Source organism: Phocoena sinus, chromosome X (genome assembly GCF_008692025.1).
Source record: "Phocoena sinus isolate mPhoSin1 chromosome X, mPhoSin1.pri, whole genome shotgun sequence".
Lineage (NCBI taxonomy): Eukaryota > Metazoa > Chordata > Mammalia > Artiodactyla > Phocoenidae > Phocoena > Phocoena sinus.
In genome coordinates, this window is record NC_045784.1 from 16,707,791 (window position 1) to 16,723,405 (window position 15,615).

Here is a 15,615-nt window from a genome sequence, read left to right on the forward strand (position 1 = left end):
CTAAAAGAAGCATCAATCTCAGCCTTCCCCCATTCACCCAGCCTAGACCCCCTGAATCCGAATCTGTATTTTAACAAGATGGGAAAGGACGGATCTGGAAAGCTGGAAGGCACGATAGAGCTTGAGAAGCTTGGGCTATACCATCACCTGGCTTCACAGTCTCCTAGGCTGTGTTTTGTTTGTTTCCCCTTCACAAGGGAGAGAAGCAGCAGTGGGAGGTCACCATCAGAATTCACATCCCACAGTTTGTCAGGATCTTACTGATGAACGACAAAAGGGCCAAATCCCGCTCCCTCCCTCCCACCCTCCCAGAAACTATTAGATTAAATGTTAAGGGAGTCAAAAGACTAGACACAGCCTGTTTTTTCAATAAAAGCAATACATTTTTCCATTTGTGCTGGCAGCATCAACACTTACATTACTGTGCATGTTTAAAGCTACCAGCCACATTCGACTCCTACATGGGCACAGCAGCAGGACCTGCAAAGTCTTTGAATATTAAAGAGCTCTACGTGGACCCAAAGCACGCCAAGGTGAATAATTCTTAGGACTCATGAGAACTATTAATTGCATCCATTCTTAAAAATCAATATACTTCAAGAAACTTTTTAAAAATTCATAAGCTTATTTCTCTTGTTCAAATAACATCATAAGGCATTCACAGGAAGTCGTGGTTCCAAGTGAATGTAGCTGCATATTAAAAAAAAAAATCTCTCAGTAGCCTAACACCCAGCTCAGCAAAGATTTCTAGCAGGTTCTTAGAACCTGACAGATTATGGTACCCAGCACCCCTCGTGCTAATTAAGCTCTGCATTGTTGTCGTTGTTGTTTTAAAATTTATTTATTTATTTTTGGCTGTGTTAGGTCTTCACTGCTGCGCGCGGGCTTCCTCTAGTTGTGGCGAGCGGAGGCTACTCTTCGTTGCGGTGCGTGGGCTTCTCATTGTGGTGGCTTCTCTTTGTTTCAGAGCACGGGCTTGAGGCACATGGGCTTCAGTAGTTGTAGCACGCGGGCTCAGTAGTTGTGGCTCACGGGCTCTAGAGCGCAGGCTCAGTAGTTGTGGCGCACGGGCTTAGTTGCTCCGCAGCTCATGGGATCTTCCCAGACCAGGGCTTGAACCTGTGTCCCCTGCATTGGCAGGCAGATTCTTAACCACTGCGCCACCAGGGAAGTCCAGTTGTTGTTGTTTTAATATAGCCAAGGCCACCCAGACAATCCTGTACCCCTGTACCATAGTACAATCAGGAGTGAGAGAGCATGGACTCAAATTAAACCACCAACAGGTTCAAATTCAGCTCTGGCATTGGGTATTTGTTCTCCCCTGGGCAAGTTACTTAACCTCTCTGGTCCATGGGAAATGCTGTATAAGAGCAGACCTACTAGAGAAGGGACTTGAGGATATGGGGAGGGGGAAGGGTAAGCCGGGACAAAGCGAGAGTGGCATGGACATATATACACTACTAAATGTAAAAATAGATAGCTAGTGGGAAGCAGCCGCATAGCACAGGGAGATCAGCTCTGTGCTTTGTGACCATCTAGAGGGGTGGGATAGGGAGGGTGGGAGGGAGGGAGATGCAAGAGGGAAGAGATATGGGAACATATGTATATGTATAACTGTTTCACTTTGTTATAAAGCAGAAACTAACACACCATTGTAAAGCAATTATACTCTAATAAAGATGTTAAAAAAAAAAAAGAAATGTTGTATAGGAGTTTGCTGTTTTTCCCTCCCAGTGTGTAGTACCATAAATGGTACAGATAAGAGAACTATGTACACAGGAGGTGCTCAATTATTACTACTGGTTACAGAACACTCCACCCAGATTGCATTTCCTTCAACGAATGTTTCATTACCCAACACGAGCAACCTTCTGGTTGTATCAAGAAAGGTGCTTGCGGGAAAGTTCTTTTTTCTTTCGTCTAATGGCAAAAAAAAAAAAAAAAAAGAAAGGAAGAAATCAATGAATATGTAAAGTTCTCCCCCTCAAATCATGTACTTAATGTGGTTTATTTATATTATGACGTTTATTATCAGTGGATAAGCATTATTATAGAAAAAATTATGAAAAGCATTTGAGCAGGTGAAAAATGCATTCTACAAAACAGCAGACTGGTACCAATGACATAACACTTATTGAGATCACAAATGCTGCTTTCCAGAACGTTCTGGGTAGGCAAATGCCAGACAATTGCCTTCACAATATTAATACTACATAGTAATATATGTAGTAGTAAGAGAGCAAAGGGAATTGGGATGTTGAAACTGTTTAAGCTACCCATTTTCATCTGTTTTTAAGCACTCATAACAAATGAACAAATGATAGATCATTCAGTGTATTTATTAAATCCACTTCCCTGGGCAGTTTCACTAGCCAACACTTTAACGTAAACTGAGTTACCCTAAGAATTAAACAATAATGTTCCTTTATTTTTCCCCCCACCAGAGGCTCATTTTCAGAATACCCATCCTTCCAGTTAGTTCTTACGAAGTCGGGCTACCGGTGTTCAGATACCAAGGTTGACCTATAATACAGCTGCAATCTCCATCAAGTCAGGTAACTTCTGTGGGCTTCAGTTTTCTGTCTGTAATACAGGAATAATCACTACCTGGGGTGGGGTTGGGGTGAGGATTAGCTGAGTTAATGCACATTCCCTACAATTAGGAGAGGAGTAAGTAATACACCGTTACTGGATAAATAATAAGGCCTCTACTCACAACAGCAAATTCACATTCCTTTTCATTCTGTGCCAGGTCCTGAAGTGGTTATAAAAAAGGTAAAATAGGCTCTCCCCGTCCCTCAAAATGGGGGGGGGGGCTAGGGGAGAGGAGTAATTACTATCTGTGTTTAAAAAAGAGAAGAAGAATGAGAGCAAGAGGGAACCCACCCACTACTTCCTCCCTGGGTTTAGCCTTGACAGTGACTCAGCTGCAAGGGTCGCTCTCATCAGCAATATCTCCCTAGCGCTGTGACCTTCTAAAGCTGAGGGGAGCCAAGCTTGTTCATGCTTCAGGGCCTTTGCACTGGCTGTTCTCGACTTAGATGGCCCGAGTAATGACAGGAACCTCCTCATCACTCAGGTGTGAGCTACAATGTCACCTCCCCCAAGAGGCCTTCTCTGATGACTCTGGCTGAAACAGCTCACACACTCCACCTCACTCTATCCTTTCCCCCTCCTGTATTTCTTTGTTGCATGTTTCATGGTTTACGGTTTGTTTGGTTTTTTTTTTTTTTTTTGCTTGTCTGCAGTTAGGCTCTCTTTCCTTTGTTACAATGTACGCTCTCTAAGGGCACAGACCTTGTGAAGCACATTCCTAAAATGGCACCTGGCACACGAAGGGCATTCAGTGTACAGAGCTAGGTAATATATGTGTTTGATAGTTTCAACAGCTGTGTCATATCTGCGTCTGGTTCCGATGATTGCTTTGTCTCTTCAGACTGCATTTTCTTGCCTTCTGGCATGCCCTGTAATTTTTTGGTTGAAAGCCAGACATTTTGTATAGGGCAGTAACTACTGAGGTCAATGAGCCCTTAGTATGGGGATTTATGTTAATCTAGTCAACAGTTGGGCTATGTTGACGTGGGCTGTTCCTATGGACATCAGAAACTTCAAATTCCTCTAGTGATCTTCTTTTTTTTGGTCCCCCTCTTGGCTTTGGGGTTTCCCTTTGTACTGCTCCCCAGAGAGAGCCTGTCTCTAGCAGCTCTCCCTGCTGTGATCCATTGTTGTTACTCCTGAAGGCTTGTTAGCATGCTGGCGGGGAGAATGGGTTCTCGAATACCCTAAGCCTCAGTCTTTGGAGTGCACATGGGGCCTGTGTCTGGGAGGTGAGGGTTCCCCTTCACAACAGCTTCTGCCCCTCTTCGGGGGACAGAGTTCCGCCACCCCTTTTCCCCAGCTGCAGGGGGTGCCCTCCAGTGTTCTTAGTCCACAGCCTGATGCCCTTCTCCATGCAGATTAAGACTTTTTTTAGGTGAGGTGGGGGGCTGGGGCTGAGTGGAATTCCTTCCCCCAGCTGCAATGGCATTTCACCAGTGCCCTCAGACCATGTCCTTCCCCCTGCAGAATAAGCCTTTTGTTCCTTAAGGGACAAGGGTCTGAGTGGATTTCTCAGTGGCTCCTGAGCCAGTACCCCCAGCCCACACCGTGAGTTTTCTCTGGATTTTCTTCAGTCTCCCCTGTGAGAGCCAGGTGGGACTTCTGGAGGGAAAGCCTGCAAAAGGGTGGGACCCCCTTCTACCCCAGTGCTGCCTCCAGGAGCTTCGCACTCAGGTTAGCCCACACTCAGCCTCCGGCAATGTGTCAAAACTTCAGCTTCATCTTTCTACCTACTGCTATGGTGGCTTCTGTCTCTAGTAAACAAAAGTCTTGTGTCTCAGAAAGTGCCCCCCTCTCTCTCCAGATTTTGAAATGGCCATCTGCTCTGCGAACTCAGTTCTCTATTAATTTCTAGTCTGTCCAGATTTTTTCTTATAAGCATGGGAGGGACGTTTTTGCAGCTCTCTACATCTCTGAGCTGAAACCAGAAGTCTCTTTACTGGTTTTTAAAGAATCAAAAGTAAGTATGACAAAATGGTAACATTTGATAAAACTAGGTGGTGGGTAGGTAGATGTTGTTTATATTCTCGTGCCCTTCTATTATTTTAATAGTTCAGGGACATTTCAAGATCAAGGTATGGGTGGCCACGGTGGAAAACAGCACTATTGTATAAATAGACTGAGATATGTATACAACATTTGGTTCTTGTTCAACAATATATAGAAATCACCTGGATTTTAAAAAACAACCATCATTTTTGGCAACACTTCAGAAACTGTCATGAAAATATATAAATCACCCCAATACCATTAAAATTTAGTGTTACAGAACTAAAAGAAGAAACTAAAATAGAAAAATTAATGTCCTGAAAGAGAACAATTTGTGCATGTTTATAAATCAAAGTATATGACAATATTATATGTTAATTGGTTCACTGTCCTTTAAACTGATAGCCAACCATTATTATTCATATTCATGGGAATTCGAAGTTACTAATGCATGTGCCTGTGGAGCATAGGTCATTCCGCAAGTGCTGGATCCCAGGCTGCAGTATATCAGGCAACACGTGGGAAGCTAACATCGCAAATCTCGGACTGCCACACCTCCCCTTACCTGCATTCCTAATTTAATATAACCGTTAATCGCATATGAATGAAAGCAGCAATGGCTTGGTAAGATCCATCTCATGCAAAGAACTTTCCCTTTTACTTAAATAATTCACTACCTTAGATAATAGCAAGTAAATTATACGCTATGAAAAAGAATGAACCATTAATGACTCCAAAACTTCAGATTAATCTTAAGGATTGTACATTAAATTCAATTAAACTAGATGAATATTTAACACACTTCTTCTCTATACTTACGACCATTCTAGCCACTCTGGGGAAAAAGCAGGTAGACATGAATAACCTACCAATCTCTGCCATCACAACAGACCCCACGGTGGGTTACAGGGCTGAGAAGAGCCTGCGTGACCACGCAGTCTGGGAATGGCAAATGCCTGGCACAGGCCAAGAAGGGCCCTACGGTACGTTGCATTAGCAAAGAGGTTGACTTTTAATTAATTTTATGCTTTAGTATTCACTTGTACATGCCAATTAAAGGAAAAAAGGAAACACCATTTTAAGTAAGGTGGATGCATTTGGCTTTTATTGTAATGAATGAAGACAGGCCTAAGTTTGGCTGTAATGAGCCTTAAATGGGATGACTCCACCAATGATGAATCTATAGCTTTAATTACCATGTGTGGCTCTGTTAGATGTACCCCAGGTAGAACTGGAATCAGGGTGACCAGTTAGACAGCTAAATAACACACTTTCCCCTGCCTGAGAACCATCGCTTGTCAACTGTGCTATGTCGTTACCAGAGCTGTTTACACATCAGCTACATCCCTGCATTGCAACAGGCTCGAAATTAAATTGCACCTCCAGCTCGAGGGCTGGGGATGACGTTAGGCTGACAGTTGGCAGCACCCCAGACTGATGGTCACCTTAAAATACCTGTTAATGGGGCTTCCCTGGTGGCACAGTGGTTAAGAATCTGCCTGCCAACGCAGGGGACACGGGTTTGAGCCCTGCACTGGGAAGATCCCACAGGCCCCGGAGCAACTAAGCTTGTGCGCCACAACTACTGAGCCTGTGCTCTAGAGCCCGCTAGCCACAACTACTGAGCCCGAGGGCCACAACTACTGAAGCCTGCGCACCTAGAGCCCGTGCTCCACAACAAGAGAAGCCCCCGCTCGCTGCAACTAGAGAAAAGCCCGCACGCAGCAACAAAGACCCAACGTGGCCAAAAATAAAGATAAAATTAAAAAAAAAAATACCTGTTAATGGAACCCATTCAAATTCAAGCTTTAATAAAGGGATGAGTTAAATTGAATTAAAAATATCAGAGGTCGGGGCTTCCCTGGTGGCGCAGAGGTTGAGAGTCCGCCTGCCGATGCAGGGGACACGGGTTCGTGCCCCTGTCCGGGAAGATCCCACATGCCGCGGAGCGGCTGGGCCCGTGAGCCACGGCTGCTGAGCCTGCGCATCCGGAGCCTGTGCTCCGCAACGGGAGAGGCCACAACAGTGAGAGGCCCACGTACAGCAAAACAAAACAAAAAAAAAATATATATATATACACACATATATATATATACATATACACACACACACACACACACACACACACACACACACATATATATATATATATATATATATATATCTCAGAGGTAAGAGAAAGGTATATGGATTTTTAACCACCACTGACCGGAGAAGCTCACACTATAATTGCACGGATTATATGTACCAAAGAGATCATCTGTCATGTGACATTTTGGACCAAAGAACAGAGTGTTCCCTGAAAAAAAATATCAATAAGCACAAAGAAGCAATTTCTCAACAGCTGAAACCACACAAACCTGACATGCTCCAGTTTCAAATGTGTTTCAAAATTCATATTATGTGCCACCAGAGCCTAATGTCATAATTATTCATTTAACACAGAATAGCCGAAGCTACTTTCATATGGCAGATGTACTTTTTTTGTAGTCAGGTTGGCAATTATTCCAGTTTCAAGATTTGGAGAGAAGAAAGTTGTGCACACACTCACGATTTTGCCACTGAGAGGAATAGTTAAAGACTGAATACAAGACAAGCTGTGAGCAGTTACAGAACGACAGCAATAAACCTGATTCCTTTTCTTTTTTTTTTTTTTTTTTTTTTTTTTTTTTTTTGGTGGTACGCGGGCCTCTCACTGTTGTGGCCTCTCCCGTTGCAGACCACAGGCTCTGGACGCACAGGCTCAGCGGCCATGGCTCACGGGCCCAGCCGCTCCGCGGCATGTGGGATCTTCCCGGACCGGGGCACGAACCCGTGTCCCCTGCATCGGCAGGCGGACTCTCAACCACTGCGCCACCAGGGAAGCCCAACCTGATTCCTTTTCTATTTGTGCCCATGAAGGCCTCAATAGTACAGTGTGACTACAGGTCTAGCAGTTATAACTTGATAATGATTATGGTGTTAAACACTCATCGTGAATCTTTTGCCCATAATCTGCCAACCTATTGATTTGGATGCCGTTTCTTTACTATGAATCGTATGTGGTGAGAAAACAAATCCTGAGTAACCTAAGCCTTCAGCAGCTCGCATCACGTTGCAGACAATGAGATGCTGTCTAAACACGCACAGCCTTGCTAAGAACATATTCACGTTTTAACACATCAATGCCAATTATAGTCATGACTAAAATGCACATCTATGGTAAATCTTTTAAATACAATTTGAATTTATTTTTTTCTTCCATGATGTGCAAAAACCGGTCCTTTTTCATTGTAACCTGGCCCCCCACTGTACTGAAACTAGTTATCTCAGATCTTGACCATGGCCTTGTTTTACAGCCAGGAAAATTACAGCCCTGAGAGCTTCAGCACGGCTACCAATGAGCTGCCCTGCCTCCTTCGAAGAAAGGCTGGGTGTAAGAGGAGACAGCGGTCACAGTGTCCCCACACCACCTGGGAACGGAGCGGCATCCCAGGTCTCTCGGGGGGAGCGAGGCCCACGGCTCCTCGCTCTAGGCCTCCATCTGGGACCACCTGCCTCAAGAAAGCCGGGGCAGGATGTGGTTTGGCTCAGACAACCTCCGGGTTCACAAACGCAGGCCAGCCCGCTTTGTTTTCCACCCGGACACCCAGACACAGGATATCATCTCTTTGTCGGTTTTCTTGAGACAACCGTGGTGGTCCCAGAGGGAGGATGACAACAAATGAAACACTCCTTCCTTCATGATGAGCAAAACAGGCAGCGAAGGGCAGAAAGGGGCCAACGTCATGCACTTCATTCCACATGGAGCTAAATACATCTGTGTGTGGCTTTCGTGTTAACGTATGCGGTGACCACATATTAAAGAGACATTCACATTTCCACCTTTACTCTCCCTGAAGCTCCCTCGAGAACTTCTTGTCTCATGTTCCTCAGTGGCAGAAAGATGATGAAATTTACCCCTGAGCCTGGGGGCAGAGGGAAACAGTTATTTCAAATCCCCTTGGGAGTTAAGAAACTAAAGTGAAATGAAACATCTCCTGGGCAGCCCTTGAGGTGTGCTGCCCACATGCCCCTTCAGGACAGACCTCCTGTCTTCAGCATCTGCCCCAGATCCTAGGTTGCTTTCAAGCTGAGGTCGTGCTCCCCTCGGCAGCCCCTGCCAATCACTGCCCTGGGGGGCAGGCAGGAGTGTCAGCGCCTGGCCACTTCTGCCTGTTTCTGCCCATTTCTGGTCCTCCGTTGGGCAGCATTGGCTCAGAAGCTCCCTGCCAGGCTGACCGGGACAAAGGGCATCGCAGACTGTGGCCCTCCCTGCACAGCTCCCCCACCCTTCCATCTTCCAGGGCTGCTACTTCCCCCACCACAAAGAAAACCTGCACCCCTACCTCCAGCTCAGCACCGCTGCCCACAGCATCCAACTGACAAACACCATCTCTGTATTTTTCCAGTCTCTCAGAGTGGTTGAATACTTCTATTAATAGCTAATATTTGTTAACTGATTAATAAGTATCAAACACTCCTGTGAGTTGCCCTACACATGTGATCTCATGCATCCTTCCAAGGACACTAACAAAGAGGTATACCGTTGTGGCCTTCCCATTTTTCACAGGAGGAAATAAATGGATACCTGGGCATAGGGATTAAATAGGTTCCCCAAGGTCTTGGGGCTAATAAATGCAGACTCCGGCTTCTAGATCACTGGGCACAAACTGCTCCAGGTCAAAGCCCGCTGAGTTCTGGGCACAGACCACAGTAAGGACGTGCTGAATGTGGCTGACCTCACCAGGCTCACAGATCACAGCAGAAGAGGCTGAATGAAATGACTTAGTAGAAAGACAAGGGCACAACAACAGGCTCTCTTCCAGCACACAATGTATTGTGGGGAAGGGGGAAGATCAGCTTTTCAATATTACCCATGCTACAGACGTTTTTACATATATAAAGAAACCTTAAATGGAAATATGATTTTTAAAAGGTCATCATCGGGACTTCCCTGGTGGCGCAGTGGTTAAGAATCCGCCTGCCAATGCGGGGGACACGGGTTCGAGCCCTGATCCAGGAAGATCCCACATGCCGCGGAGCAACCAAGTCTGTGTGCTACAACTACTGAGCCTGTGCTCTAGAGCCTGCGAGCCACAACTATTGAGCCTGCGTGCCAGAACTACTGAAGCCCGTGCGCCTAGAGCCCGTGCTCTGCAACAAGAGAAGCCACCGCAATGAGAGGCCCACGCACCACTACAAAGAGTAGCCCCCGATCGCTGAAACTAGAGAAAGCCCGCGCACAGCAAAAGAGACCCAATGCAGCCAAAATAAATAAATAAATAAATAAATAATTTTTTTAAAAAGGTCGTCATCAAATAAAAGTCGAATGGATGAGTTGAAAATCTAAAACGGAGAAGTTTAGTTATCATGCAACTTGTTCACATATGAAAACTTTTATTCTAAAAATTACCATTTTTATTTTAAACGACTACCATTGATTCCATTTCATGTTCTTCAATAAACTTCGGAAGATGGTATACATTCCTTAAGGGCTCCTTAAATAAAGATTTTATACAATGCATCAAATTTACTTTGTGCTATAAACTTGGAATGTTCTGCTCCCTGTTTTTGGAGACGCCAACTTTTTTTTCACCTCGAAATTTATCAGCCTGAAGAATTCGTACATTTGGCGGGCATGTGAACCTAACTTTTTTTTTCAATTCTAACTCTTACAATATGGTTTAAGAGCTCCAGTACTACCGATCACATTTTTTAAAACCTTAGAGACATTCTGTACTTAAATGCATGAACATAATAGGAGAGTGTTATATTTTGCGGTTAAGCATAGTAGCAATTTTCATTTATATGCCCAAACCTGGACTCATTCTGGAAGGGTGGGGGGGAAAGCCCCTACCCTGAGCTCCCCTTATGCCAGGTGCTCATCATTATTAATAACAATATTCATAATGTGTAGCTGGACTTAACATACATTATTATTTATTCATCCTTGTGTTCCCAGAGCTCCCCAGTACCTGGCACGTGAGAAAATAACTGCAGCCCTTACAAAAACTCTACCAGGATCTGAGTATTGTCTCCTTTCACAGATGACGAAGCTGCTTCAGGAACTGCCCTGGCCGTCTAGTGGTTAAGACTCCTTGCTGCCACTGCAGGGGGCGTGGGTTCGATCCCTGGTTGGGAAACTAAGATCCTGCATGCCGCACAGCGCGGCCAAAAGAAAAATTATTTAAAAGAAGAAGCAGCTGCGTCGGAGGCAGAGGAACCATCCGAGGCTGCTCCACTGCTCGCCATGGGCAGCGATCTGGGCCCAGCCACGTCCCCCCACCCAGAACCACCCCCCCCTGCCGTTCATGCCCCACGCTGGGAGCCACCTGCGGAGAGGGCCCGGGCCCAAGTGACCACTCTCTCCCCCTGACCTGAAGCACCTTCTCCTCCTACCTTCCAGAACATTCACTTGCCTGGCTCTTCTCCTCCCCTTCTGACCACTCCCTGTCAGTCTCAATGCTGGTTTCACTTTCAACACTGGAGGACCCAAGACTCCTCTCGCCTCTGACCACACTCTCGCCCCTGGTGATCTTGTCCAGTCTGGGCTTTGAAGGACCCCCAAATTCCTATCTCTAGCCTGGCCCTGCCCCTTGAAATCCAGACTCACCTCCTCAAACTGCTTGCCAGGGCTCAGTACAAAAACCTTAGGGTCACCCTTCTCTCCTCTCTCCCTCTCTCATAATACACATCCAGCCTTCTCAGCAAATCCTGGGGGCTCTAACTTCAGAAATATCCAGAATCTGACCACTTCTCCTCTGGTCTCCCCTGGATTCCTGCATTGGCCTCCAAACTGCCCTCCCTGATTCCACCCTTGCCCCTTGCAGTCTGTTCTCAACACTGCAGCCAGAAGGAACCAGTGAGAGCATCCCCGGCCAAATCACTCCACTGCTGCCGTGAAAACTTCCCATCTCACTCAGAGTCCCAGGGCTTACAGTGGCCCCGTGACCTCTAAGCCCATCCCCTGCTGCTCTCCCCTGGTTGTCTCCTCTCCAGCACAGTGGTCTCTGTTGTTTCTCCAAGGCACCAGGGACTTTCCCTCCTCAGGGCCTTTGCATGTGCTATTTATTGCCTCTGCCTGAAAGGCTCTCCCACAGATCCCCACAGGGCTCCCCTCCTCACTTCCTCAACTCCTGACTTAAAGGTTACCTTTTCAGTGAGGCCTTTGCTGGCCTCCCTATCACAAACTGCAATCCCATTCCCAACATTCATATTCCCCCTCCCCTGCTTTTTTCCCCTCCAAATACTATATAACTTATTCATTATATGTAAGTCACACAAGAGCAAGGATTTTTGTCTGATTTGTTCAGTGTCTTCCCTGGTGCCTATAACACAGAAAACACACAATAAACATTTGATAAATGAATGAAAGAAACTCAGAAAGCTTAAGTAACTTGCCCAAGGTGGGAGAGCTCAGCTCTGACCCCAAAACCAGTGCTCTGAGTCACCATCTGTGATAAAATAAAGATGCTTTCTTTTTTTTTTTTTTTAAGTAAATGGTCTTTTTATTGTCCAGGTAAACAAAGTCAGGGTGGCCTTTGGTTAATCCCCCCCAATGAGGTGAATGAATAGGAGGCATGCAATGATGACACCCATGTTCTCCTCTCCAGGAGAAGGCTCTTGCCCTCCTAGGCCCTAAGGGTCAGAGGCAAGTAGGGCCAGGAGGCTCCAGAGGAACACCTATCCAGGCCCACCATGCTGCAGAGGCCCAGGCCTGCTGCCTCCCTGACAGGACGAGGCAGGGGAACGCAGTGTTTGCTACACTGCCCCTGCCCCAGTACCCCCAAGCTAATAACACGCAGAAAAGCCCCAACCCCCCTCCCCCAGAAAACACTGCTAAGGCAGTCTGCTAGACTTCCCAAAGTAGCTGGCCCCAAGCCACAAAGCCAGAGCATTAGGGCTCCGCCCAGAAGGGGTCGCTATCCTAGGCCAGCAAGCAGCGGTAAAGGAAGTACAGGATGGCAAAAAATATCAGAAACTGAAGCATCTGGTCCCAGAGTGGGTCCTGGTGATCCTCGTCCAGAGCAGCCTCAGGGGCCAGCTCTTCTGGCCGGATGGCACGGCAGTCGAGCCACGAAGGAGGAGACGAAGTCGAGGACACGGCAGAGGTGGAGGAGTAGGTGGGGTAACAGGACAGGCCCAGGGAGCTTCTGGAGACGTTGGAAACAGGGCAGTAGTGTGCGATGCTCTGGTAGGCACTGTCCCGGCCATACACGGGGCGTTCCCTATCGTTGCCCTCCTCTTCAGAAGAGAAAAGATCGTCATCGTGAAGCTGGTGGTGAAAGGTGTCAGCAGCACGGAGTGAAGCCGAGGGCTGGCGGAAGCCCTCGGATGTGCCCGCAGACTCAGGCTCCCCGTAAGTCCTGGTGGTCAAGTAATTCTCCTCACAGTAGTCAGGATTATAGCTCTTGCTCTGGTAAAGTAAGGCGTCCTCTTTCTTGGGCAGATCGTACACATCCGAGTCCACGGACGCTGAATCTAAGTCCGAGGACCGACGGGACGAAGAGGATGTATACGAGCTCGGGGGCGAGAGCCTCCGCCTCTGGGTCTCATACTCGAAGATTTTCTTTGCATAGGGCTTGTGGCTGGAAGCCACGACGGGCCCGTGCGGCGGAATGTTATATTGGCGCAGCAAGGCAGCCAGCTCGGTGTCCGACAGGGCCGCGTAGTCGTCCATGGCGGGCAGCGGGCGGCAGAGGCCTGGGGGTGGCCCGGGCCTGGTGTTACGGGCGGAGCTACGACTGCCTCAGAGCGCGACAGGAGCAGCGCGAGCGCCTCGCCCGCGTCACGCCTGCGTCACAATCGCGTCCAACCGCGGCCCCTGTGGGCCGCGCGCGCTGTCAATAAAGATGCTTTATCACTGCACACTCAGATACCTACAGACCTGGTAAAAATTCAAACCAAGTTACATAGCGAGGGGTCCATTAACCCAGCTCATTTGCTGCTTTCATTAACCTGATATTCTCTTGGAAGACTAGGGGGATTTAAAAAACAACAATTTAGAAAAAGTAACATACACCTGGGAGCTACCCCAATCACAAGAAGCTGAAGGATGAATGCACCTCAATCCCTGAGGAGAAGTAAACAAATCAGATCAAAATACATACTTTTCCATTTTAAATAAACTTTAAAAAATCTGAGAAATAAAGAAACCAAAACCCCTACTATTAACATTTTAGCATTTTTTCCCCCTATACACACTGTTTGGTAGTTTGTGTAACATGCTACATATACAATTATGTACCCTGCATTTTCACTCACAGCATACGTATTTTCTATATTACTGTGTACATCCTTATAGCCCCCAAATTTAAGGCTATGTGGTATCTTGTCAGCAGGCAATGAACTCTAAGCTGGTAAAAAAACAAAGAACATAAGCATCAATTCAACATGGAAGCCTGAGGCCGCTGCTCAGCCTGCCATCTTCAAATCGACTGCTAGCTCCACCACTGAACTTGACCCAGCTGCATTTTCCAGGGGCCAGGAGGATCAGTTCCTTTGGCAATCCTCGGGCCATATCGCTTCTGGAAGTCACAACTTAAGACCACGGGTTATTTAAGTGGCCACTGCCACTACCGTGCAAAGAAAGAGTAAGGGCTAAGTTTCCAACGGTGCCAATAACCACAAGTGTGGGGAAACAAGCAACAAAGATAGTCACCCATTCAACAAATATGGAAAAGCACTGCTGTGCGCCAGGCACCGAGGACACAATGCTGCACAGAGGCCATAGGGAAGAGGGACATCGTCAAATAGCCACAAAAACAGATTTTAAATCCCAAGAGTGACAAGTGCTACTGAGGAGAGAAATATCGCACCACAAAGACTCACAGAAAACGGGTGTTTATAAGAGTCAGGAGGTTGAGGATGGTTTCCCAGGCAGAGAAGGCATTAATGGGGTGCAGGGAGGGGAGGTGGGAGACAAGGCCAGAAAGAAAGGTGGGGGTCGGCAGCCCATGGACTGACCACGTTCAAGAGTTTAGTCTCCAGCTTAAACCAAGGGAAAGGCCAAGGAAGGATCTTTAAAGTATGTGCAGTGCCTGGGAAAGGAATGTGATCAGATTTGTATTTCAGGATCATCACTGGAGCCTCAACGTGAGGCAAAAGCAGGACGGCCGTCAGAGCAGTCCCAGGAGGAGTCTGCCCCAGGAGACGTGCCAGGCGGTGTCCTACACCCAGGCCCTTTCATCAACACTGTCTCCGAGGCCCTCCACCTCCTCTCGCCTGCACCCACTTCTTTCCTCCTCCACTCTTCTCTCCTCCCGTTCTGCTTCTCTCATTGGCTCTGCCACTCTCCAGGCCAACCACAGACAGGTCAAACGGTGACACCTCCCTGTACCTGCACAGTGGACGGGGCTCCCCTAAATCCCAGCCATGCCCAACACAACACAATGACAGAATCTGACCACGGGAGAGATGACTGGAACACCCAGGACAGGCTGGGGAACTACGGTGTAAGGAAAAGAGGATGGGAAAGTGGTTGGTTGTTTGCTTTTATTTAAAGGTTTTTTTTTTTTAATGTGGACCGTTTTTAAAGTCTTTATTGAATTTGTTACAATATTGCTTCCATTTTATGTCTTTTGGTTTTTTGGCCGCGAGGCATATGGGATCTTAGCTCCCCAACCAGGGATGGAACCCTCACCCCCTGCATAGGAAGGCGAAGTCTTAACCACTGGACCACCAGGGAAGTCCCTGTTTGTTTGTTTTTAATTTAATGGAAAACAAGAACAAGAGTGAGGAATCCTAAAACATACCACTGCTGGGACTCACGAGCAGAGCTACAGGTGGGTCTGGGGTACAGCCCGGATGTCGGGATTTTATAAAGCTCCTCAGTGGATGCTTAGGTACAACCAAAGGTGAAACCCAGTGGCATTATTTTTTTAACTTTTTATTTTGAAATAATTATTTGCTCACAGGAACTTACACAAATAGTGCACAGAGTCCCACGAACCCTTCACCCAGATTCCTCCAGTGATGGTATCTTATATGACTAGAGTACAATAGCAA

The 15,615-nt window shown here is 46.9% G+C and overlaps 2 protein-coding genes across 7 annotated transcripts in view; both read right to left on the reverse strand.

Annotated features, from left to right (window-relative positions):
* SH3KBP1 (SH3 domain containing kinase binding protein 1) overlaps positions 1-15,615 on the reverse strand; it is a 346,613-nt gene that overhangs the window by 269,117 nt on the left and 61,881 nt on the right. The gene's annotated exons all lie outside the window — the stretch shown is intronic.
* On the reverse strand, positions 12,452-15,113 carry LOC116746950 (emerin-like). The gene has a single exon (XM_032618715.1). It carries the CDS (start codon positions 13,286-13,288, stop codon positions 12,536-12,538), a length of 753 nt encoding a protein of 250 aa, XP_032474606.1. The 5' UTR covers positions 13,289-15,113; the 3' UTR covers positions 12,452-12,535.